The sequence below is a fragment of the Astatotilapia calliptera genome, chromosome 6, assembly GCF_964374335.1.
Source record: "Astatotilapia calliptera chromosome 6, fAstCal68.1, whole genome shotgun sequence".
NCBI classification, from domain to species: Eukaryota; Metazoa; Chordata; class Actinopteri; order Cichliformes; family Cichlidae; genus Astatotilapia; species Astatotilapia calliptera.
In genome coordinates this window covers 32,470,922-32,498,195 of record NC_137427.1, presented here as the reverse complement: position 1 = coordinate 32,498,195, position 27,274 = coordinate 32,470,922, and the positions used below count along the sequence as shown (strand labels likewise).

Sequence of the window (27,274 nt, the reverse complement as noted above, 5' to 3'; positions counted from 1 at the left end):
GCTGGAAGCTGCTCGCGTGGGTGCCAAGCCGGGGAAAAACGACAAAGAGACTGTCAGTAGTGTGTGTGATGGCAATAAAAGGAAAATAAACCCATACAGTGTGTCCATTTGTGGTCCTTCTTCACAGCAATAGTATTTTCTATAAATTTGTATATTTTAAACATTTATTTTAAAAAGTTTCTATTGCACTAAAAATCAGGTAGCATGACAGATGTTTTGTCTAATTAAATTAATATAATGTAGGAGTAGGTCGTGGATAATAGGCATTGATTTGTAAATAACTGGACATAAACTTGAGCTTATTATATAATATTATACGAGAGTATCTTTCTAACTAAATAGGCAGCTTGTAATCTTTTGCTTGAGGTTATATCAAGAGATATAAAACGTTCTGGGGTCTACTTGAAGGAAAGGCAGATGCCAAATTTAAAGTGAGGTCAGAGGTCAAATGTGACATGTGTCAAACTATAATAACATGATACAGGCACGCAAGCAAACACTATCAAAAACATAACTTTGGCAGAGTCAACTGCAGTTTAAATGACAGGTAATAAGTATGTGTAAGTATAAAAAGATCATTTCATAGCTCGGATAAAGCCATCATAAAAACATAATGTTATTGATGGGTAACTCTAAATCTTTAAAAGAGTTTTTCCTGTGGATTCACAACAGTCACAAACCCCATGAATGTGTGACACAAGCTTTAAGTGTGCAAGCTGATCATCACAAAAAGTTATTCTTCTTTGCTTCATATTTATGGTTCATCCCATCTTCAAACTTAGTCTTAGTACACAACTATACATTTCTGTGACTTTGATGGCTCTGTGTGCGGTATGAATGTGAGTATTAATGGGTAACTGTGGCTTGGTGTAAGAGAGCTATAAAAAAACAGGTGAAAACACTCTGAGGAACACTGCTGCTGCTAGCAAAAAGGGAGATTCTGGCTATTATTAGCCTGACGTGATGATCTTACTGTATGTAATAAATTTAAGTGTGACGTACTGAAGAGCATGTCCATTAATCATAGCATCTGTTGTTCTGATATATGAGTTACGTTTTGTACAGTTTACCTAATCAAGGTACTTCATTGTTTTTCATTCATTTTTTATACATAATTATTAATCCTTTAGTTCTTAAAACACCAGAATATAATATAGGAAATGATTGATTTTGACCTTTTAATTCACCCAACTATATTTTTTTAAAAACACAAAGTTTATCTATTTAAAATTATACAAACAGATGAAAAAGTAAATCCCTTTTCACACCAAAATGGTTAATTTGTTATTGCTAGATCACACCGCACACCACACTCATTTTTTTATACTGTAACCTCTGATAGCATTTATCCCCGCTGACCTCTTTTTCTGTAACTCTCAGCTTTATATATTTTGTTTCCAGCGCCACTTAGTGGTCAGAGTAATGTTTGCAGGCTCTTTTTCACCCTCATTGAAGAAACTGCTTGTGCCTGCTATTAAGTGTAGGGTTTGAAGCGCGACACATGATTAATAATATTATCTGCCAAAATAATATGACTCAAGCTTCTGCTAAAATGCATGCAATAAACATATAACTAATATATAAGTATAACTAAACCTACAATATTTAATTACACGTACCTTCATCCAACGACAGGCCAACTGAGCATCCATGGAGGGTTCCGGAGAAACCGGCTTCTCTCTAGTCTGACTGATGAACATGGAAGAGGGAAAGCTGTAGCTTCTTGGTGGACTTCTAACTGGGACATAAAATGGATAGCCCTGTGGTGAAGCACCAGGTTCCACACCTCGGTGAAAAGGTGATTCCTAAAGCAGAGGAGGATAGAGAGAGGTCAGAGCAAGAGAATTTTGTGGCAACAAAGGCAAGATGTTCATTAGCTATTCACAAGAAAAGAAAAATAATTAATTTACTTCACCGTTAACGATGAAGAAAGAAGCTGACCTAACACTAAAGCCTGCCACTTTGAGCTTGATCATTAGAAAGATACAACTATCAGAGGAAATGGAGGAAGGTTGTGAAATAATAATGTACTCCTTCTGATCGTGTTTACTTCAAGTGTGTTAAAGTACGATTTAAGAGCTTTTGCATCCATGACATGTATGTTTATTAAATGGGGATTGAAGGTCTGCATTTGTTTTTTGATTTATAGAATACACTTCAGCAAATCCAGTGATGACAATGAAAAAGGGCTTGATAATGTAAAAATGAGGACTTTCTCTGCTAAATGATAAATCTGGTCCAAGAAGGGAGATTTTGTGCCGTAACTAAAGGAGTTGTGTGTTTGATGTTTTCACCATTAAAGCACAGCTAAAATTTGATTTAGACACAATCACTGCGTGGCTGTGTGCAGATGCTGCACCGGCAAATTAGATTCACTCCCTGGATCACTTTTCTATTCAGTCCTGCTGAAGAAAAATGGAGCGCATTCAGCCACGATTAGTCACCGGTGTGAGAATTCTAAGATTGTGGTCATGCCTGTTCAGAAGATTAAGTGATTACATGAATACATACACGTACCTGGAGTGCGTGCTTGTAAAACATTTTTATTATTCTTTTTATTCTTGCAATCGTCTTTAAAATGAGTGCAACACACATGTGTTTGTAATGAACCCCGCTCAGGTTAGGGGAATGTGACATTCCTGGGTTTTTCAAAAGCTGGACAAACATTAAAGGAACTGTTTTAGAAACATGCTCACATGCGTTCATGCTGAGAGACAGATGTGACTCACATGTGTACTGTGAAGGTAACACTACAGCCAGCAGCCAGTTAGCTTGTAAAATATTCATTTGTGAGCTGTACAGGTGCTAGTAGTCCCAAAAACCGCTGTTCTATTAATGTCCTCTTGGGTTCCGCTCCCATTTTTAAAATGCCAAAATCCAGCTGTAACAACTACATCTCTGTACAAAAAAAATTATATTCACATTCACAACAGCTTCACAGTTGGTGATCTTTTTTTTATATCTCATCCATTTTGATACTTTTAAGACATCAATTCAGGGGCATGTGCATTTTAATCCGACCAGTGTGCTGACACAGGGAAATGATTACCATTTCCTAGGCCTCACTTCTGCTTATCTGAGATCTTAAACAATCACATGACCTTCTATGAGTAAGCATTTTGTCAACAGTGGAAAGAAAAATCTCCCTTTTAACAGGAAGAAACCTTCAACAGAACCAAGCTCAGGGAGGAGCGAACATCTGCTGCGACTGGTTGGAGTGAGCAAAATAGCACAGGACAAAAGACGTGATGTGAAAGGGAGCCAGAGATTAATAACAACTGTGATTCAATGCAGAGAGGTCTATGAACATAGTGAGTGAGAAAGGTGGTTGAAGAAGAAATACTCAGTGCATCATGCAAATCCCCCAGCAGTCTACACCTATTACAGCATAACCAAGAGAGGATTCAGGGTCACCTGATCCAGCCCTAACTATATGCTAAGGACAGTTTTAAGCTTAATCTTAAAAGTAGAGATAGTGTCTGTTTCCCGAAGCCAAACTGGAAGCTGGTGCCATAGAAGAGGGGCCTGAAAACTGAAGGCTCTGCCTCCCATTCTACTTTTAAATACTCTAGGAACAACAAGTAAGCCTGCAGTGCGAGAGTGAAGTGCTCTAATACGGTGATACTACAAGGTCATTAAGATAAGATGGGGCCTGATTATTTTAGACCTTGTATGTGAAGAGCAGGATTTTTGATATCTCAAATCAAGATCAACAAGGTCAACAAAATTCGAAGCAGAGGTTTGGCAATACAAATGTGCAACATAGAAGATGTCATTTTTTTCTCCCGTTAATTTTTAAACAAACTAAAACGCTATCCACACAATCCTAGCAACCGCTATCTAGACTCGCAAATTGACATGTAGTTTTTGACAACAATCCTTTTTCAAGCTTGATACACTGCTCACAAATTGCTGTTATAAAAATGGGTCTTAATACAAGGTATTGATTCGGTCTGATGCTGCATGCTAAGTATACTGCACCCAGCCACTCAATTCAAATCTTTTTAATCCCAACGTCCACTCTGGAATGTCACAAGAGATTGAAGTCATTACCAAGTCAACTGATGAAACAAGCAAAACACAACTTTCGTGTTTGCACACTAATTGCAAAGTGCAGCAACGCAAGGAGCGGTAGCATTAGTGCACTCCAGCAAACACATGGACTCACCCGAGAGAAGAGGTGTGGCTGAGGGCTGCTGCTGCTCTGAGGGGACTCCATGGGAGAGGATGGAGAGAGGGAGGATGGCGAGGAAGGGGATGGGGAGAGAGAAGAGGCATGGCGCAAGGAGGGGGACAGGCTGAGGTCCATGGCTGGAGGGGTGAAGCAGGACCCAGGTCGTTCTTGAGAGGAAGACAGGGAATCTAGATTAGAGATTAGAGATAAAGCAGGATCCTTATTACACCCATCGCAGTATCATGATTCATTGATTTCTTGCTTTGCTGAGGTTCATTTCACAAAATGTCCCTGTAATTTTACCAACGCGTTATTGTTTGCAGGTAATGCCACGGTCTTAGCAACACCCCTGCTCACTCTTTTTAAATATGTTTCAAAATATTTTAAATATACCTTTTCAATTTCATTGAGGCATATAGAACATTTCTATAATCCTCTGACTTATTTTGTTCTTTCTTCTTCTTAGATTTTATAACAATCACAATAAAAGTAATAAATAAATCATGAGGCACTTTTCAAAACACGAAGAAAGTCGCATAAAAAATTGCACAAAGCGACTCCCAGGCCATTTCATTTTGTTATTATCGCAGCTATCTGAAACAATCACACAGAACTCATTAATGTAAGTGCATGGTGCTTCATCCATACTGGACACACAATAGCTACTAGCCCTTTGTTTGTCATCAGTAGTTAAAGCAAGCCATTTATCAGTTTGAAGGTTGGTGGATCAATTCCCAGTCTACCCCAGACTGCGTGTGAAGTCATCATTGGGCAGGATACTGAAACTCAAGTTGCCCCCAATCCATCCTTCAGAGTCTGAGTGTATGTGCAAATGTTGGACAAGGCACTTGGGTATGGATGTGTGCATGACTGGGTGAATGAGACTTTTAATAACAAGAGCTTCCATAAACATGGAAGGGAGGACCTTGGCATTGTTCATTAGTTCAGTCACGCCATCCATTGTGAATGATGGATTAGGTCCTCTTTATATGGTGATATATGGACTATTTATTATTATTTATATGGGCTTAAGTTTTTCCTTGTGTGAAGCTCAAAATCTCTTCTCTCTGTCCCAGGTTCACCACTCACCCCAGCTTCAGCCCCTCTGCCTGCACCCTCTACTCTCAGCCCGTCCTACCTGCCTAGCTCTCCAGAAACCTTCCTAAGACTATATATGCAAACCAACCAACTAAATTTGTTGTAATCTCAGTTTCTATTTTCTGCCCATGGGTCCTTTAATCAATAGCAACAGCAGTGTTTCTGTGTTAAACAGAGACGGAAGCACACAATGCAGTAATACCTAGCACAAAAGCTGACACAAGAATGAAGACACAAAGTCCATTGTGTTTGTGAATGTCACAGAGGTGCTGTATTTTTTTTAGGTCACTTCATATCAGTGTCACACTCCTCTTGTTATGAGCTGCACTGACAAAAATGGGGACAATCTTCTCGAGGACACAAATGAGCTACTGTTCACTGGGTTTGCAATAATAGGTTACCAGGAAAGTGAGGACAGAGAATCAACCTATTACGCTATTGCATTACCACAGTGATAAACTTAATTACTGCGCCATGACAATATCAAAGTCATGTCATGTGTGTATTTAGGAGAGTAGAAATGATGGAGAATTTATTTCGGTGATGCTAAAACTGTCAGATGTTTACCAGGTTAACTCGTACCTGGAGAAGAAGGAGGCGATGGAAAAGTTGTGCACTGTAGCCGCAGTCGTTTGATGCTGATGTGGGCACAAATAGAGGACGGGCAGCTCCTCTTTCCCAGTATCCCTGGACCGTCTGTGCGACCTGAGGGAAGCTTCAAGTCCAGTGGCTCATCCACAGACAACATGGTCGCCGATTATTGTTGCCCACCTAGCAACAGACAAACAAGTTAACAAACAAAGTGTCTTTATTTCAGTAAAGAGCAATGAAAGCAAATTTATTAATAGGACTTGCTTACTAATGTGTTTTTTTTAATAACCTCCTGGAATAAATCTATACATTTCTTTTCCCTTTTCTCTCTCTCACACTCAGGGATACTGAGTCTGTTGTGGGTGCTAACCACAACTCCCCACACTCTGAAATGACTCTGACTCATCTGGGAAAGAAATACCTGGGACCCACAAATCAAAACAATCTCATTTACACGCAGGGAGACATTTCTTTCACACCACCGTGCTAACGGACGACTATATAACAGGTTATTAAACAAAAAAATAATTTTGCACATCTTACAGCTACAGATGAGTTAAAAGATACGATTAATTCAATTAATTCACTCAATAAAGTGAGTTGTATGACTAAAATCATCCGTTTTTCTTGATCCAGGTTCTTAGGCTCTCGAGATTCAACATTCACACAAATAGTACAGAGTTACACATCTTTCTTCATGGGATATCCGCTGGTGTATCATCAGCTATCATTCCCCTCTTAGAATTTGGATAACAATATTCCTCTCTTTAGTAGTAGAGCATCCACATTTAGACTTCCAGATGCAATGAGAAATAATTCTGCAATAATCCCAAAAAAATTCTAAAATGACAGTCACAAAACTGTTACAAAAAGCTACTTAATATCCCACAAACTGAAGTAATAGTAACAGTTAGTCTAGATGACACTTCACTAAATTGTGAATACTTGTTAATTAACATACTACCTACAAATGTTAGTTGTTCTAGGTCATGTATTCTGTAATAAGGCAATTTGAAAATAGCAGGGCTTAGTTCTTTCGTTGTCAATTTTCGTTGTAGCTCAGTTCCCGGGGGGAAATCATAATGATGTGGGCCTGTTACTTTGATCCTCTTCTGTGGTGAACACTCGAGGGCCTAAACTAGACTTTTCAGTAGTTTTCCACTTCTGATGGTATGATACTCTGGGTGAAGCATGCGACAAAAGTTATCCCAGCCAACGACTAAACTCATGGGTTCTTGTTAGACTAAATGACTCAAGACGCAGATATGTGCTGCAAAGAAAAAAAATCTCCCAGCAGAAAACCAAAGAGGGGAAATTCTTGGACCAAACCCGCAGTGAAATGCTTGACAGCTGCCGGGAAAGTCAACGCAATACACGACATTTTTGCACCTGAGAATTCCACAGCTGTTATTCACTCCGTGTCAGTGGGAGTGTGTACGCGATGTCAAAAAAAGCTCATCTAATGTTGAATTACATTTGGTATTATATATAGGGTGGGCCATTTATATGGATACACCGTAATAACATGGGAATGGTTGGTGATATTAAAGTGCTGTTTGTGGCACATTAGTATATGTGAGGGGGCAAACTCCTCAACATGGGTGGTGACCATGGTGGCCATTTAGAAGTCGGCCATCTTGGATACAACTTTTGTTTTTTCAATAGGAAGAGGGCCATGTGACACATCAAACGTATTGGTAATGTCACAAGAAAAACAATGGTGTGCTTGGTTTCAACGTAACTTTATTCTTTCATGAGTTCATGAGGTTTATCTACTCTATGTTATACATACATAACTATAACATAGATATACACTCAACAGTCATAGCATTATGACCACCTGCCTAATATTGTGCTGGTCCCCTTTTGCTCCAAACATCGAGTCATGGACTCCACTAGACCTCTGAAGGTGTGCTGTGGTATGTGACACCAAGATGTTAGCAACATATACTTTAAGTCCTGTAAATTGCAAGGTGGGGCCTCCACGGCTCAGACTTGTTCGTCCAGCACATCCCAATGATGCTTGATTTAATTGAGATCTGGGGAATTTGGAGGCCAAGTCAAAACCTTAGACTCATCGTTGTGCTCCTAAAATCATTCCTGAACTATCTTTGCTCCAGCATTATCCTGCTGAAAGAGGCCACAGTCATCAGGGAATACCATTTCCATGAAAGCGTGTACATGGTCTGTAATGGTTAAGTAGGTGGTACGTGTCAACATAACATCTACATGGATGGTTGGACCCGAGGTTTACCAGCAACATTGCTCGTAGCAACACACTGCCTCCACCAGCTTGCCTTCTTTCCATAGTGCATCAAGTTGCCAGGTGTTTCCTCATTCAAAACTTTGATATATATGTTGCTAATTGCAAGTTTACTTTAAAGAAAAGAAAAGAAAAAAGACCGAACCAGGCTTAACTGTTAGCCCTTGCGTTTAATTGCAACCCTAGCATACAGACAAGACAATGGTAAAATAAAAATATTTCCCCATCCTACAAAAAAGACAGTTTGAAAACATTTCTACTTTGCAGAGTTCACTTAAAATCTTACACCCACAGTGCAGAAATCTTTGCAGGTATCCGTTTCAAAGACAACAGTATTTAAACTGCATTTAGTCAGTGTTTGCCTCCAGTGGAACTCCTAACTGGCGCCAGACGTGGGTTGTAAGTGCATTTTGTGACACAACTGCAAAAGCTCCACAGTGTGTCTCACCATATGACTCTTTAATGATAGCTGGCAGCAAGAGCATTCTTAATTTACTTTCACCGGCTGGATTAAACCTTCCAGCTACATGTACACCTCCTTAACTTCTAAACTTGCTGTCGCCGCAAATTCTTCCACAATCACCGACACAATCCCCCAACATAATATGAGGCAGAGGCTAAACCACAATGAAGTCAGTGTTTAGGTCCTCCTGTCGGCTTGCCAGCTACCTCACCACACTAAGTTTCACATTCCACAGCAACCTTGTTGACTTCTCTCTCTCACACGCACACAGCTATTTGGAGGTACTGTAACAGCACGCACACTCAGGACCATATGTCACACCAGTAGACATGTGTATGGCTCATAACCACACATGAGCCCCCAACCTCCCAACGGGTCCACCCCCTTTTTTCCCCTCAGTGACCTGCATTTGGGCAGCACGCCCAGATCCACTTATGGATCCTCCACTGCCTACAAAAACACATAGTTTGACTATTTGCAGACTTACAGTCAAGCATATGTACATACTTGTGCACTAGTGCATGCACTCACTGTCCTATACAGTATAGTACATACTGGTATGGTCTTTGTATGGTCTTTCCATACTGTCCCTCACTGAAAGATGGCACCACTCTACACAGCAGAATCTCCAGTGTTAAATTAACACTGGAGAGTGTCTATATGGGTCCACACCTCTGAGTGTTAAATTAACACTTTTGACGGCGTTATATGTTTAAAAGTAACCTAGTCAGTTTTGAAGATTAACAAAGACTAACACTGAGCAGTGCTGATTTTCTAACACTGGAAAATAACTCAAAATGTTAGAAATATTCCAGTGTTAGAAAATCAGCACTGCTCAGTGTTAGTCTTTGTTAATCTTCAAAACTGACTAGGTTACTTTTAAACATATAACGCCGTCAAAAGTGTTAATTTAACATTCAACAGTGTTGTATTTAACACTCAGAGGTGTGGACCCATATAGACACTCTCCAGTGTTAATTTAACACTGGAGATTTTGCTGTGTACCTCAAACCTTCAACAACAAAGTTATGCTTAAAACCAACCTACATTAAACCCATTTGTTTGAAATCCAAAACACCTCATAAGTCAGGAGCGTCCTCACACAGTGGTTAGATATGCCTGTCAGAACCCCATAATTCTTACAAGGGAGGCAAGCTGACAAACACGCATACACACAAAGTGCATTGCTTACACATTTTTGCATGGAAATACGTACTGGTTTACACTCAGACTGGATTGCTGATGCTGTGTGTATTCTCAGCACACAAATCGTTATTAGACTCATCCAAATCCCACTTTGACTGTTCGATTTTTTGACGCTATTATATATGAAGCAAAGCAGACACACACATATGCTCACACAGTTTATCCCCTCCCCTCAGGTGTAACACACCCACACATGAGAGTTTGTCCTCCTCTCACAGGAAACATTTACTTCCACGGTGCCCCGATGTGGCCTCTCCCTCTCTCTTATTTTTTTATTTTTCCTCCCCTGTCTCTCTCTCTCGTGCGCTCGCTTTACTTCCCTCCCTCTCACTCCTTCCTGCGGTTTTCCTCTCCCAGTCCTCCAGCGGAGCATACCTCTCCTGTTCTCTGTACCTCCCACTCCTTTTTCTTTTCTCCTACTTTTTCTTCTCCAGTGCATTTTTGAGCTCCCTTCTTTTATTTCTCCCCAGTTTCACGACTTGTTTTTATTCCTGTTCTGTCCTTCAAATCGAACAAGATACAATGACATGAAATGACAGTGTTAATAACTGAGAAGATAGACTGTAAAGCTTTGGATCAGGCATGGACTTCACAGTCTTGAAGTAAAAACCTTTTTCAGTGTAGGTATTCAATGATTGTTTTGTTTTTTTGTTTTACTCTAGACCTATGCTTGTTCCACGTGTGAAAAACTAGCTGTCAGGATGAGGAGGAATCAGGTTCAACAAGGCAGCAGACAGAGAAAGAGATTTAAGCCAGTCCATCACTCCAGGAACAACGTCAGGCCTGATTTCTAAGGTTTATATATTCTTTGATCTTCCACTCAGTGTCCTTATAAGGTATTATGCAAGACCGCCGCAACAGTGAGGATGATAGGAGGCTTTGTTTTTGTGACGTGGAGGCATACAGAGACAAAAAGAAAAGAGGCCGAGGTGCCCTCGTGAGAAATGAAATTGGACACCTGTTTGAACAGCAGTGGACAAAAAAACAAAACAACTGGTTTGCATTAGGGAGAAAAAAAGGGTTTCTAAGGACATAGAAAGGTTGTTGAGAAGCATGGAGGAAGCAGCGGGGGGTTCCTCTTACCACACACTCTGTGGTGAGTTGGAGGTAAACAAGTTCTTGGAGGCAAGTTTGTTTTTCTTTTAAAGAAAGAGGACAAACACGAGTTTTTCTTTTCTCATTGAAGTCCAAGTGTTGCACAATATGTTTTTCGAGGGCCGGAGAAACTGTGCAGATCATCCAAAACACTAATGACTATATCACATTTCAAACTCCAGTCACAAAAACAAAACCACCTCCGCTGCAATCAAGCGGCTTTTTTTTTCTTTTCACCGCCACGGCAGCAAAAAGGAAATTTACTGTCAGTGTTCACAACTTGAGAATGAGTTGCGCTGTTGTTTTATATGATGTCAACTCTGATTCACGGCGCGCGCTCTGTGCCAGCATTCACGAGGGTGAACTTCCCTCAGGAGAGAGAAAAACGGCAACAGTGTGGGGAGACTGAGAGCGAGTGGGCGATGAAAAATGGCAAGGAGAAAACAGAAACTGTGGGAGTCAGACATGGGCTCCCACCCTTTCCTCCCCTCACACTTTTCCCATTATTTGTCTCGGCATGTCTCGGCCTTCCCTCTCTCTCTCTCTCTTGCATCTCGGCAGCACAAAGTGATGCAACTGTACCGAGCAAGTCTGCAATAGCTACCAGTAGAGCCTGCAGTGTCTCTCATACTGACACTGGCGTCTACACCACTTATGAAGGGAGTGGTGGCGACTGTCAGGGGGAGGGGGAGCGGGGGGTGGGCGGGTGTAACTTCTGGAATCAGCGACTGTCTTTTTTTCACTTGAAACATACCACAAATCTCACATCTCTATACGTCAATAAGCTTACTTCTGACTCTTGCTGTCTATAGGGAGACTTTTGAAAGGCATGAAGTAGCTGCTCACTTTACCAAAAAATTTGTTCCAAAAGGGCTGAGCTGCTAAGTGTCATGACAAGAAGTGCACATTAGAAAACCCAACTTTAAAAGTTGAACAGTGCTGTTTATTCAAGCTCAGATTCACTCACACAAACAATGCTTTTCCTATTAATTCCTTGAATTAAAGCCCCAGTCAGCCCAAGAGACAGATCAGAAACTCCATAGCAACCGCCAGCTGCTAGAGGAAAATATATATTCCCCAACCAGATGGTGAGGGGTTGCTAGAGGTTTCTGACTGACCATAGGTGAACTTGATCGCTAAAGGCCCAGTGACGGAGCCTTAGAGACTAGTCCAAGTCCCCCTGCCAAACACAGGTTATTACAGAAAACTGGGTATTCCCCAACAGGTTGGCGAGTGGGTGCTGGAGGATGCTGGTCATCAGTAGCTGAAAATGGTTAGTAGCCATTGAAAACAGGCATCATTTTGACTGCTTGGTTAGCGAGCGCTTGCAACATCATGGATCACAAGGAGGATTGTTGGTGTAACACCTACTTTGCAACTACTCACCAATGAATGGGGAATGCATATTTTTTCTCCAACCAACCAAAGATTTCCAGGAGAGGTCGCTGACCAGTCTGTAGGCCTATATGACTAGGTCCTAGGGTTTGTTTTTACATTCAACAACTTCAATAATCAGGGAGTCAACTTCATTGGAAGCTGCAGTGTTGCACACTTGATACTGTCTGAAATGCCACCAGCAATGATCCTCCAGTGCTTCTAGTAAACTGTTATTGCTAATACAAATTGTATTTAGAAATCTGTTCCTTAGGGTGTTTTCACACCTGCTGGTGTTTAGTCCGCTTAAATCAAACTCGGGTTTGTTTCCTCCCTCGGTGCAGTTCATTTGTGCAGGTGTGAACATGGTAATCACACTCAGGTGAGGAGCGAAAGCAAGACCCTAATTAACTCCAGAGTGGTTCATTTATAGTGTGAACGTGAGCCGACCACGATCTGAACCAACTACCAGGTGTACATTACAAGTTTGAACTAAAAACCACCTTGGATTGCTTTTCTGGGATGTGCCAAGGTACAATTAAGGTACAATTAAGGTACAATCAGTGGTTTACTTTTGTTGCTCCCACCCCAGACACATCTGGACAAGAAGCGAGCTAAACGTTTTTTCGTGGTTTGTAGTGATGCATTTAGTTTTGCTTGGAGTTCATTTTGATTTTTCTCTGTGTGAAAAGAAATCAAATCTACAAAACAAAAGAGCTACAAGGTTACTGTGGCGGGGCGGGGCTTGCAGTGCTGTGCAGGGAAGGCAGACGCACCTGCACAGCGAACGTGAATGTGCACCCAGGTCTGCTGTGGGTTTGTTACAGTTACAAATTAATCAACTTATACGGACCAGACTAAACAATCTATAGGTGTGAAAACACCCTTAGTAGTGACCTCAGCTGTCACAAGTAATAACAGTTATTAACCTGTTACAAAAACATCTTCCATGTCTACTAAATTTACAGACTTTTAACATAATTCTTCACCATATGTATTGTGTTAAAATCAACCATATGGTTGTCAGCAATGCCCTTTAAAAAAAACCTCTGTTATATACACTAGGTAGCATAACAATGAATGAACCAAACCTGCTTTATCATACTTTCAAAGTAGATGAAAGGATGAAAGGACTTGATCTTTAAACAAAATGTTTACTTTGTATAAAGAGCAAGGAGAGCAGAGAGTCATTTTGTCATAGAACCAAAATTCTTAATGCACCCGAAGGAGTCGCCCCCTGCTAACCATTAGAAAGTGTGCAGGTTCAAGGCACTTTTTCACTGACATGTACTTTTCTGACCATAAAGTACACGACACGCATCTTTTGTAGAAAGTACAATAGTGGTGTAGCTAACACTAATGGAAGCATTTTTTATTCGATTGCAAGTTAATTATTCATTTGTGTCAGATGCCAAATACACAATAGTTTTTGCTTTTTTATATTTAAATCCCAAACAGACTCCAGTGCAGCTATGACCAAAGAGTCACATTTGCTTTAAAATAAACAAAGTGGAACAAGCTCGATCAACAGGTTCTTAAACAGCATCCAGAATGCTGAAAATCACATTTAGGGACATTAGGCAGTGAAATATGTGTGTTTATTGCAAAAATATGGGATACCTGTTTTTTATCATATATAAAAAAATTGCTGAACATTTTGGAAGATAGGCCCTGGGAGGAAAATGCTGGAGAGTTATTTAAGACTCCCCCACTTAGAGCACATGGGGTGGGCGGGCGTTAATCAGATAGGAGCTTTATAAATGGAAAGATCAGTTGAGGAAGAGCTGTAATAAAAGATAAACCCCCCTCGTTACAGTTTATCCCTTCATAACTCAAAGATGAACATAACCATGTATAGTAAACTTCATGCTGGTGGAAGTTAAGAGCATATTTGTACTAACTGAACGGTTCTTACTCCTTAGTTAAAGAGGGTCTGTTTTTCTTCTCTAATTCTTCAGTGTTAAGAATTTTGTCAAATCTAACTCTTTTCAAGAAACACTCTGAAACCACTCCTTTGTGTTTACATTAATGAAATGGGTCAAATGAATGCAAGAAAAAGGGGTGATTTGATTTCACTTTAACCATATCAAACCAAATCACTCCAGAGCTTTTCACTCCCTTTGTACACTCGTACTCCTCCCTGACCAACCAAATGGTTTATTAAACCAACAGTTCATTCTTCGCTCAACACCAAGCAGCAAGCAGACAAAGGAAGTAGCTAACTGATGAACATTTAATCAGCCAATTAGCTCTGAAAGAACCATTATTCTGAGAAGAATGAATATTGGATTTAAATGAATAAGTTAACAGACACTTCACCTCTACCTGCAGCTTAAAGAATAGCCTGTGTTGCTCAGCTTTATAAAGTAGGCCCACACTGGTATAGTACGTCTGTTTTGTGTTTTGAGATTGTTTTGCTCATTGCAAGTGTAAGAAACAGAAATTGCTCACTGTTTACTTACTTTTTACGTCTGTTTCATCAGATATCTGAAATGTGCAGCAGTTGCACTGATGCAGAGTTTAATATGTTTTGTGTATTAGTTTAGAAAAGTGAATCACTATAATAGATGGCTATGGTTTATGTATTATCTGTCCTTATGAAAAGTTTCTGTCAGTGGTAAATGTAGGGACAAATTATTGGCCTGTTGACAAAAAGCTGAGGGTTTCATCCCCATATGGTTTAAATCAGAGTATAAAATTTTCTATTCTTCCGTACGTAAACTCTGAACACAACAGAATACGCATAACCATAACACCATAGCAGTAATACAGCTTATAAAAACCACTTATAGAAAATCATACAGACAGAGCACTCATTCACACTGCATGTTAAAACATATGCATGGCCTAAAAGAATCAAAAACATTGGGGGAGATGAATGGCTTAGTTAACTCAGAACATGCTCATCACTGCCAGTAATTAAACCACATGAGGGCAAAGTGAGCATGTTTCACTTATTAAATCATTGTTTGTATCTACCTGTCTGACTCAGCCCATGCCTTATGTTGTAAAAACGAATTCATAATTATTTGTAATTAATTAGTTAGTAATTAGCACAGACACAGCGCCCCAAGCATGCACTTTATGACAAATAGATGCTAGTCAAATTTTTTATAGCAGCAACATCTTTCCAAAAGATATGTTGATCTCACGGTGGTTTTGGTTTAATTATACTTGGTTTTGGACATGAACACAAATGCCACAAAGAGGCATTCTTGTTACACTTCACTGAAGTCCAGCTAAAGGGTCGATGCATAGCTGGCATGCTGTACTCTGTTTTTTTTCTGAGTCTGCGCAGGCACAAAAACTGGCATGTGAACTTCTGCATCGATGTTCACATGCACTCTCTGATGATAAATGCTCACATTCATGGAAGCAATAAAACACCTCCAATGAGTTCACTACTCTGTTAAAGGGTGTGTCGGGCAATTCTTTTCATCAATCTAAAAATAGCATATTCTAATGTAACAGCGAATGTGTTTATTCCATCATCTGAGGCTCATCGTCGTATTTATGACCTGTCCACGTGTGCTTTGGTATTTTGGTAGCCTTTTTAATGCATTTTGGCCACTCGTCCACACATAAACTGCATTCTAAGTGACTGAAAATGGAAAAAAAAACAACCTTCTTCCAGGTGAAGATTTTCACAAAGTCCATGAACATCATGTCCACATGTAAATTTATATTCTTCTTTTTTTTTTTCTTTTTTTTTTTGATGATCAGCAATCCGGTTGTTCAGTCTGACGTCACTAGCCGTGTCTGGGTCTAAACTCCGCTGCAGCTCCATGTATCAAACGATCACTGTGGCATTACTGAGAGTTGAAAAACTGTCTAAAGCCTTTCATCTTTAATAAAATGATCAGCGTTCTGCTCTACCAGGTGTAACACTTGAGTTTAACATCCAGGCATCCATGAAAACGGAACTTATGACATTTAACGGAGTTAGAAGTTAGCAGGGAGTTAGCTCGCTAGCTTCTATCTAAATATAATATAGCATGTCCTGACTGCGGGGTTTTGGAAACAAATTAAAACGTACAGCTCTGTTATCACTTCCAACATAAATGAAGACAGAAAACTAAACAGCAGTGATGTTTGTAGGGTTACTGAAGTTTGGCTAGCTGGTATATAATGATGTGCTACGTGACCGCTAGCGACACAGCTATGTTAGCATAATATAAACAAGCTAACTTTTTTTCCACTCGATAAAAGTTAACGTGAGTGTTCTCGGTGGTCAGAAACAAATGTAATCGCATGGCAGGATGCTGTAAAAGGACCAAACTTCAGCCAGGAGAACAACTGAGATAATCCATCCACAATACGAGGTTAGTCATTCATATACTGCTGCATGGGCTGGGCTGTAGTTACATCCTAAGGTTTTAAAAACTGAGCTTAAATAAATGATTAGCGGTAATAAAAGCCGAGGGAGGTCAACAGGGATCACTGACTGTTTTAGGAGCTTTTTGAGATCAAATAGAAGAAAATACATAACATTAAACATGTTAACAACACAAAAGCCATATTAAACGCAGACTACTTTAGGCCCGGAAGTAGGATTCGTCGCGTCATCACTGAACAACCGGATAGGTTATGTTGCCACTTGTTGCTTAGGAATTCTCTTGACATCAAGTGAGATCATTTTTTTAGCAGAAAATCTTTGTTACAAAAAATACCCATGTATAAAAGTTTAAAAAACAACAACAACAACAATTCAGTAGCATTTTGACATGTAAGGGATCACACTGTCAAATACCTTTCAAATTGAACAATGAAATGGTGCAAAAACAACACAAAAAACAAGATAAAGAAAAAGTAAAAGTATCAACAAAAAGCCTGGTTAGACAAAAAGGTTTTTAACTGAGTCCACAGAGTCGGCTAAATGTAATTACAGTGGGAGACTGTTCCAAAGTCAAGGAGCCACAGACTGAAACGCTCTGTCCCGCTTCTGTCTCGTACACGGGAACACCAGCAGATTGTGAGCCTGCGATCGAACCCTATGAGCAGCAGTCTTCGATTCAATCTGAAATTATTAACTTTTTACTTTTCATTCTCGTTATATTTTAGTTTAGTCTCTTACATCTGTCTCTTCACCTCATTCAGAACCCCCACCCATAATGCCTTGCAACACATCCGCTACCACCATCCCACCATTTGGCAGCAGGACAAGATCAACATAGACTTCACTTCTCCCCTCTGCCTCTCTGTAATTCCTTGCCGTCAACGGTGCAACAGAACCCCCACACCCACCCACGGGCCCTCCATCCTGACCGTTTCATCCACTGCCACCTTCAAAGAGAAAGACCACGGATGGAGAAGAGGACGAAAAAAGAGAATGGAGGATGATGGAAAAGAATGAGTGGAGGATGAAAAAACGGGAAGGGATGTGGGAAATGAAAGACAGAAAGAAAAGCGAGAAAAGTGTTTTTAACCTTGTCAGGCGAGACAGACGAGGCCAAGCACAGTCTGCATCCCAGAAATCCGTCTCTCTTTTTCCCTTTCCCTCAGTTTTTGTTTTTTCTTTGTCCTTCTTTCCTCTTTCTTTCTCAGCCTCCCTCTTTCATTCCCTCAGCTCTGTCATCCAGACGTAAAACACACAAACACATGTGCCTCACATTCCTGCGTGCAGAGCAGATTCACCCAATTTGTTTCCACTGAGTGTGAGTGTGTGTGTGTGTGTGTGTGTGTGTGTGTGTGTGTGTGTGTGTGTGTGTGTGTGTGTGTGAGGGAATCTCTGCATGCGTGCTTTCGTATGCGTGTGCTCGTGTATGTGCCAAGCCAGTAAATAATAACCAATCCCAGCTGTACTGTGGACCGTTCCTCTCATTCTAGCTGAGGAAACAAAGAGGGAGGGAAAGGAAAAAGGCTCCATCAAATAGCAGAGTAATGAGCTGGAAAAAAGTCAGCTGAGAATTGAGCAGGAAGAATTAATTTTGTTTTAATGCTAGCAGACATTATGAGTCCTGTAGGAGTGCCAGTCAGTATAGGAGTTGGGCCAGATGCCACCTGAGAAAAACAGTCCATTTGTACACATTTCAATAGAGAGTCAAGGTTCGGCTACCTTTAAGCTATAGGTAAATCACTGCAACAGATTCCTTCCAGATTCCACAAAACAATCCATTACTAAGTTGGCTTCCTCACACTGTGGGAAACAAGCAGACTGACATTTTCATCCAGTTTTCTCTCTGGATTTGTGAAAAACAGTTGAATATGACAGGAACCAAATCTGAAACCAAAACAGGGGTGTTTTTTTGTGCAACCTTAGAAAAGAAGGCGGCTATATCCAAGGAGATTAGACGGGGAAGTAGACAGGACAGCCCACATGAAGAAAGGCAAGGAAGATCTTGAGGAGAGAAATAAATGTTTAGCCACAGGGTCACATCACAGGCCTAGCAGTGTAAGCAGCAATGTCCAGACTTCCCTATCCCTCGCTATCACCTCCAGTTCTTCTGGGTGGATATGTTCCAGAGCCTGCCAATTATAATCTCTCCAGCACATCCTGGGACTTCCCCAGTCTTCCCTCCCATTTGGGCATTTCCAAAACTACTTCACCTAGGAGGTGACACCATTTCGTTTGGAGGAGCCTTTCACTAAGTCCAGACAATCTTCTGTCACTAGCAGCTGGAGGTCCTTTTCTTTCTGTTACTACTCACAGTGGTGATACTGTCCTACTTTTCTATGCATCTAAGGTGGAGATACTGACTTTCCTATATGGCAGGGATTACAAGCTCTTTATTGCTCTCACTGTTTCAAGATTAAAGCAAATCTGTTATACAGATTTACAGTGTAATAATTTTAACTCTGCAAGTTGTCCATTAAAAAGTGGAGATTAGTCCTGAAACAATAAAAACAATCTCTCTCATCTCAACTTTAATGCCACTGATCTGGGTCAACACCACCCTTGCCTGTTCCTCACCTCTCCGCTAATTTCATTACATTACAACTTTAATTACATCATTACTTCGCCTGAGCCAAGGTGAGCCATACCCGAAACTCTGGCTGATTGGGACCCACACCCAGTTTCACACCTTGGCTCAGGCGATTAGAGGATCATCAGGGGGTCCTTTTGTCCCTCTGTGGGGGGTTACTCCCACTAGGTTTATATCTGGGACTCTCCACCATTTGACCTTAGAACTGAAGAAGCTTCTCGGATGAGAGGTGAAACGTCTTCAAGCAACTTAAAGAAGTCCAGACGCTTTTCTTTGCAAGCTCCTTTGACCAGTGCCACTTGATTTTCCCTTCAGTGGAATAACTTATTAAAAAAGTTTGGAGTGCTTTTTAAATCCCTCGTCAGACTCCTTATCTTACACAAAGGTTTTCTTCTGAAGGCACTTGCGCTTTCCAAGATGGTGTCACGCAGTTTAATAGCAAAGACCCTGGAGATCAGATGGAGTCTTTGCATCAAGCAACAAGAAGACCCTAGACATGAACATGACATAATTTCCTTAGGGATTATTAAAGCATTCTGATTCTGAATCTAGATCCTCTGGGTCTACTTTTCAATGGTTTTGAATGTGCAATAAAAGTAGTGGACCACCAAAAGAGTTCCAAAATGTTACTTTGTGTCATTAGTTTGAGTATATCACTTTTAAAAAGGGAAACTGTTTTAAAGAGTGTTGAATCTTTGCTTGACCACATTTGTCAAATTCAGTTCAGATCAAGTCACAACAACAGTGGGCTCAAGACGTTTCATATAGTGAAGTATAACAGGGAGATAAACAATAGAGAGAAAACCCCAACAATTAAACGACTCTCTATGAGTGAATACTTGGCAACAGTGGGAAGAAAAAACTCCCTTTTAACAGGATGACACCTCCGACCTAACCTGGCTCAGGGAGGGGCAGCAATTAAGCCAACAATCTTTCATGTAGGCTTCCTAGCAGACCTAGAGATTTGTTGAGACTGACACCTACGCAAAATTTAACATCATCAAAGTAGCCACAAGAAAAAAAATAAACAGTCATCATATTGTTGTCTACATCTAAGGCCACTTGAACACAGAACAAGATCCTACGCCCATCTGCGACGGCACTTGAGGCTCCTTTACAATCATAATTCCCAACCTTGAGGAGACAAGGCTGTTTTCCTCTCTTTCTCTACCTCACAACTCACTCCCTCGCTCTGCCAGGGCTTTTTCACTGAGGCCAGCATTTCGTTTGCCTCTTTCCTCCAAACACAAACCCAAAAGAAAGAAAGAGGGGTGGGAGAGGAGAAAATGAGAGAGAGAGACGGGGGGGGGGGGGGGGGGTTGAGTCGGGGTTTTCGGAATTTGGTCTATGTTTGGATTGGAAGCGAAGGCCCCAGCGCTGGGCTCTCAGGAGGATAATGGAAAAGAGGGAGAGAAGAAAGGGAGGTTTATGGCTGTGTGTGTACCCTCACAGGTGGTCGGCACATACTGACGGGTCCGGGGGGGGGGGGGCTTTTGTGTGTCAAAATGTGTGTGTGTGTGTTCACGTGGGGTTGCCGAATCGTGTCCGCCTGTTGGCAAAAGTAACGCCATGTGTGCTCAAAGCATGTATGCTCAAAGATACATGTGTGTATCTTTGCAGATGTTGGCACCAACGCATGTGCGCTTTAGCTTGTATGAATCAGAGAAGAGAGACGTAGAGAGGAGGTGAATAAGACATTCCTTAGATGCAGAGGAGTGGGGGGGATGCAGGGAGCCAGTGGTTAGTTAGTGGTTTGAAACTAAGAGGAGAAAAATGAACGTCTCGTCCAGGGCTAGGCCTGAAAATGCTACCGCAAACCAACCAACAAGCCAAGTGGGAGAGGAAAGGAGACCGGAGCACAGAAGAGGAGAAGGGGAAAAAAGCGAAGGATATGAAGAGAACCAGTGAGGCCTCCTCTTCCTCCTCTTCCCATATGAGGCCTGCTAACTCCTGCCTGTGCCGCAGGGGAGAAAGAAGGGGAGTGGTGCTTTTATAGCTGGACTGAACCGACTGAACCCATCATGTACAAACAGCAGGGAAAGTATGGAGACAACAGAGGCCTGAGGCCAGCAACCACGCAGGGGGCTTCAGATGGTTTCAGGTTGAGGGCCACAGGAGGGCTGGAGGTCCAAGGAAGAGAGGGATGGAGGAGTAAGAGAGAACCCCTCCAAATCTCCCTCGAGTCCCTTTTCAGTGATACATCAACAGTTTTGGTTGTTCTTTCTTTTACCTGTTGCTTCTTTTATTCACCTTTGTCCTTCTTTTCTTTCTTTGACTATTTTTCCATCTCTTTTCCTTGTTTTCTTTCTTATTTCCTCCACCCTCATCTTCATTCTTTGGTTATTCCTGCCGCATGTCTGCTCCATTTTCATTTTCATTCCTGTTTGCCTTTATTTTTGTTCCCTTCATTTTGTAACATTTCTTTCGTCTTTCTTTTTTATCCCGTCTTTCTGGCCTTGGATTGCTTCCTTTCCCAAACTGTTTTTTTTTTCTTGGCTCATCACTGGACTACTCCACTTATTAAATAACTCATTCAGTCAGTCTCTTTTTTTGGCTAAATTGCTTTCTTCCTTCATTCCTTTTGTCTTTTTTTTGCTGCACTTTTTTGTATTGCACACTCCCTTTCTTATGTTTTATTCCTTTTCTTTTCTTCTGACTACCGTCCTATCACATCTGTTCCCATTGTTTTCCATTCTCTTTCCATCATCTTTGTTTCCCTTGTTTTCCCTGCCATCCTTTCATTCTTGCGTTGATTTCCTCCTTTGTTAGTCCACATCAGATTATTTATTTTTCACTTTATTCACTTCTTCCATTTCATCTTCTGCCATCCTTTTCCTCCCCGTGGCTCTGTTTGCCCTGAAACTTTAATTTTTGCCCATACAGTTTAGTCATTTTGTGTATTTTCTTATAACTGATTAGTGTTGTGAACTGTGATCCTTTGTTTCTTTTTTCACTAACTTTGTTTCTACTTTTTTTGTACTTTCTGGTCTTTCTTCCTTATTTTATCATTCCTTCCCAACTCTTATCTCCCTATTCTATTTGTTTCTTTCTTTCTCCCTCTTTTAACAATTTACTTAAAACTTGTACACACAACCCTGCAGGTGTCCATATGCATGAGCAATGTTCCCACCCTGTAGCAGACTGAGTGGGTGGAAGGGGCCTGTAAGACAGATGCACCCAACAACAACAGGAAAGGAGTTTTCTTGGCTCAGAGTCTTTTCTAAAATCCATCCATGTGCGTCTGCCCAACCTTTGGAGAGCAGCATGATGCAACAAGCCTGCAACACACGCAGTACTGCATGACATGAAAACCACAAAATCAGCAAAAACCTTCGCCCCGACCACCATGTAACATCAGTAAGGGATTTTTGTTGGTCTTATGCACCAGTGGCCACTCCCCAAACCCTAAACCAGGATTTCAGACCCCGGAGAATTGAAGTCTAAGTGCAAGAATGAAGTTGGGAAGTGTTTTTCTGATACAAACTTATGCAGCAAAGCACAGAGGAGCTATGCTTGGTGTGAGGAGAGTGGAAGTTTTGTGTGTGCTTTGTGTCCACCTTGCCACACTTATGGGTGTGTAGAGTTGGTGTATATGGGAGTATTTGTGTCCCTAAATATGGCAACGTAGCTGTTTTAAATTTAAGCATTTGAGTCTAGCACAAGTTGGTAGTTTGTGGACAGAAAAGGTCTTACGGTATGCAATTATATACAAACACAATTGTGGATCGCCGCAAAAAACGACAATAACGCCACTGTTACAATGCATGAAGCTAAAAATATGTCCCTTGTCAATGCATTTTCTCAGGGTATAGGCTTTCTGCTAATTTGGTTCAACTGCTTCCAGAGTGAAGACGCTACATTAGGAAATTCCAGCCAATGTCAGTGTTCAAAATACCAGTCTGGGCAATACCAACAGTAATACTTGGTAATCGTGTAAAGAGTCTTTGAGATCTTAATTAATCAAATAATCTTTAAACATTTAGTCAGACCACATCTGATACAGGCAAGAGAGAGACACGGGAGATGAACACAGGCCACTGACACTGCTAAATGCCATCTAATTTTTAGATATGCCAATAATTTGGCTTTCACTGTCAATGCCAATGCCAATATTTGGCTGACATGTTGTTACAACCCCACTTCAAACTTCATGCCCCACCTTGAAAGCACTTTACCCCACCTTTTTATTTGGGCATGCTCGTATGGCACAAGCACAGTGGACACAGTACAAACTGGTTACAGGATGATGGCAATAACTGTAACACAGGCCAAATGATGTGGATGGTACATCGATGTGCAATGCTAGTCCAGTTAACTGTCACTCAGAAAGCAAAAAGAATTGTGGTGAAGAAATCAAATGTAATTGATTTTATGGGTTTTGTTTTGGGGGTTTTTTTCTTGATTGATATTGGATTTCTTGAATTGATCGAGAAGTAGTTCTAGTTAAGCTGAGAAATTCTTAGTGATCTGACAGCCAAACAACGTCCACCCTAATTTTGTTGTTGTTGTTTGTTGATAAACTGTTCATAAAATGACAATGTGAAACAATATTGACCACAAACCTTTTCTTGCTAGATATTCCAACAAGGACATCCAGCTGAGTGTAAGGTATATCTCCAGTCTCAGCACAACTTTGCTTTTGGAAACTATTTTTCAACCAGACATCAAGGTAAAGGGGACAGCTGATGCTTTTTCATATGTAGCAATTCTTTTACAGCTCGTTGAGCCCTAAAATTGTGATGTAACTTACCAATTTGTTACTAACCAATTCATTTGCACTCTTCTTTGTAAACAAGGAAATAATGCTGTTGTTTTCCTAGCTTGGACCACTGTCCCTCACATCAATGTTTAATGTTTAAAATTCAACAAAACAACATTTCATCAAGTCCACAGAGTTTTAGTGACTGGTTATTTCTTTAACTTTTTTTTTCTCCAAGCAAAATACATTTCAGAAGAAAATCAGAGCTCCCAGACGAAACCCCTGAGGAGCTCCTGAGATTACCAGGAGTAGGAAGATCATATATGGCTGTAAAGATTATTGTCATTAATATTAAATTAATCGTTTTAAGAAAAAATCATAAAATGTCATTTCAAAAACTCAAAGCAATATCTTTGAAAAGGTCAGAAAAAACAATATATATCCAGATTACAGACAAAGAAAACCACAGGTGCTAAAGATTTCTAGTATTTTTATTGATTAGATTCATTAAAACCCCTAAAGACAACAGATGTCAACCTGTATTAATACTGTAAATGTTTGTTTTTTAATACTTGAATCATGGCTCGTATATTTATACATAGCTAGTTAAATTCTGTAAGTGCTGCCACACTTATGGCCGCCACATATTGTAAATCAATATTAGGGAAACGTCAAGGGACTCTTAGATTTCTAGATACACAGACAAAGCTGAGATTTACCTTATAACAGCCTGTTAGTGAGGCAGATCTTCTCCCTGTAGTTTGCCTGAAGATGCTTCTTCAATGGTCGTACTGTGAGCTCAGAAATTCATCAAAATCAAGCGAGTTTGTCCGACGTGTCCTGTATCATCTTCATCAAAGTTGTCGGTTTTCACTGGTTGCTCTCAAAATCAAAGAAATCTGCGTTGTTGAAAAGCAAATCCTCCCCTCGGGGGATCGTTCGGAAGGTAAAATATCTATTGCTAGTGGTCAGTTTTCACATATGTATTGGAAAACCTTGTCCTGGGAATATTTTTTCTTCAAAATGACTATTATGTAAAAAAAATTTAAATGAATAGGGATTTTTTTTTAAAATTGTGTGTCACTCAAATATACGAATGCAGGATACTCTGCGGCGTAAATGTCAAATCTGGCGTAAAATCAGGCTCTCCGAGAGGCGCATCGCTCAGTTGCGACGCTGGTCAACTGAGCTTCCAGCGGCGGAGAGGAGGGAAGAAGCTGTCTGGGAGGGAGAAAGGGAGAGGGGGCGTGGAGAGACACTGTGACAGCATGAGCGAGAGAAAGAGAGGGAGAGAGTCTGACATCCGAGGGAGCATTCCTCCTCCAGCTGTTGAATATCTGGACGTTTTCATTGCAGCGCTTCTTCATTTTTATTTTGTCATAGGGGAGACCGGGGATAGTTGTAACGTGGGTCAGTTGTAACACTTCCAATTTCTCCAATCAGGGCTAAGTTTCAAATGATGTGACTCATCCTGTGCATGCCCAATTCAGTTCTGCTATCACATGTGAAAAATCAGCACATTTTGTCAAACACAGACAATTTAACATGAAAAAAAGTAATTTGTATGGCAAAAAGTAAGTTTTTCTACTTTATTTCAATTTCTAATAGCATTATCTGCTTTGCAGCTAAACTCAAACTTAAATTATGTTATTTGTATGTCTATGGGGATATATTCTGTGTAGGTCTTTAGTGCTAATGTTTTAGCCGTTGGCTGTAATGTTAGCTAGTTCATGGCTATAGGAGTCTGGGTCAGTTGTAACAGCAACAGTCTGGGTTAGTTGTAACAATAATGCAGATGTTACAACTTACCACACTATTACTTTAACTTATATTAAACAAGTTGGGGCAACGACATCAGCAGAGAGAGGTTCACTGGTCGCATTTGTATATGTGGTTAATGCCATTGGCAACACAATTCCTCCACTGTTTGTGTTCCCACACATACATTATGCAGGCCACTGTGTCAGAGATGGACCAGTAGGAAGTATTGGTAGTGGAAATAAATCAGGATGGGTGCAAGAAACAGATTTCCTCATCTTTATGAAGCACTTTGCAAACCACACCAAGGTAAGCCATGATAAAAGTAATGGAATTGCGATGCTGGTGAACAACTACATTTTTTCAGCTTCATTGTTATGTTCAAAATTGGTGCAAGAGTTGTAGGTTACAATGCCCACTGAGCCAATGAGGCCAAACTCAAGGAAGACCAACCAAAATTAATGAAATATTCAGCTGCAGAAAATTCCATAATTTGTCTTTTTTGGGGGGTTGGAATATGTTCAAAAGCTAGATTTCTGCATTCTGTCACACACATTCATGTGTTGAATAAACAAAGATTACATGTTAATGTTTTGTCAGTACCCTTATTTCATTGTGTTACATTTCACCCCAGGATATGTTACAACTAACCCAGACTATGGGGTTAATTGTAACATTTCACTCTTCGTGTTTGAGGCCATACCATGCAATGGGTAATTGTGCTGCAGAGAAAATAGCTGCATTATTTAATAGCAGAGACATGTAAATACTTTGCATTACATTTTGAATCCACTACCTTAAAAGAGCTTCAATTTACAGACAGAAATGTCAAAAATGTTACAACTATCCCCGGTCTCCCCTACTTTCCAGATCCAAATTGTTGCTACATATCATCCATCCGTTTCATGCTGATTTAAAAGTAGGGTGTAAGTGTGCGTGATTTTCAATATTTTTGCAATTACTGGGAATTAAATCGGGAATCAAAAGCGGTAATTATGCTACAAACCTTGAATTTCTAGATGTTGATTTTAAATTAAAGCACACACACTCACGACTGGTTGTGCGAGCCTCATGTGTTTGTTCTTGTAAATAAAAGATGTACATTTATTTGTGGTCCCGTTTTAAGGCTTTGACATTTGCCTTTGTGTTATTCTTTCTTTCTTTGAGCTTGAAGTGATCACTTAGACCAGAGGGTTGAGAGGCACAGCTGCCCCCTCATTAAAATGAAATCATAATCTTCTTGGATGACCTGTACCACAAAGCAGGTCATTTAATTTTTCATATAATTCTATTACAAATGCACCAAAAGACACAAACAGCAAAGCCACTGTGGTGAGGCCCACAAGAGGCTGAAATTGAAGGTGATGCTCAGCAAACAACAATCATCCACAGCAGCCTGTATTGGCACACTTGTCACTCGAATCCATTTATTTGTTTATTTTGCTATTTAGTTGCTTTCAAAGAATATCCGTCAAATTTTAAGATCATTCTGTTGTTTCAGTATGGCTGAAAACTTCCAGGAGGCTGCGACCCGTCACCATTGAGACATTTGCATTTTGCAGCTTTGTTTTGCATTTACTTTTCATTTCTTTTTTACTTCCACTTTCACTCACAGATAAGTTTTAGATTT

At 40.5% G+C, this 27,274-nt stretch overlaps 1 protein-coding gene across 2 annotated transcripts in view; it reads right to left on the bottom strand.

Moving 5' to 3' along the window:
• LOC113024532 (zinc finger protein GLIS2-like) overlaps positions 1-25,070 on the bottom strand; it is a 30,873-nt gene extending 5,803 nt beyond the window's left edge. The window contains exons 1-4 of one of the 2 annotated variants that reach the window (XM_026171706.2): positions 24,606-25,070; positions 5,855-6,043; positions 4,169-4,362; positions 1,620-1,805 (exon numbers count right to left, since the gene is read on the bottom strand). In XM_026171706.2, the coding sequence (XP_026027491.1) occupies positions 1,620-1,805; positions 4,169-4,362; positions 5,855-6,020 (546 nt within the window). In that variant the 5' untranslated portion in view covers positions 6,021-6,043; positions 24,606-25,070. The remainder of the gene's footprint in view (positions 1-1,619; positions 1,806-4,168; positions 4,363-5,854; positions 6,044-24,605) is intronic. The other variant, XM_026171707.2, reaches the window with a different exon arrangement.
• Between the last annotated feature and the right edge of the window lie 2,204 nt (positions 25,071-27,274).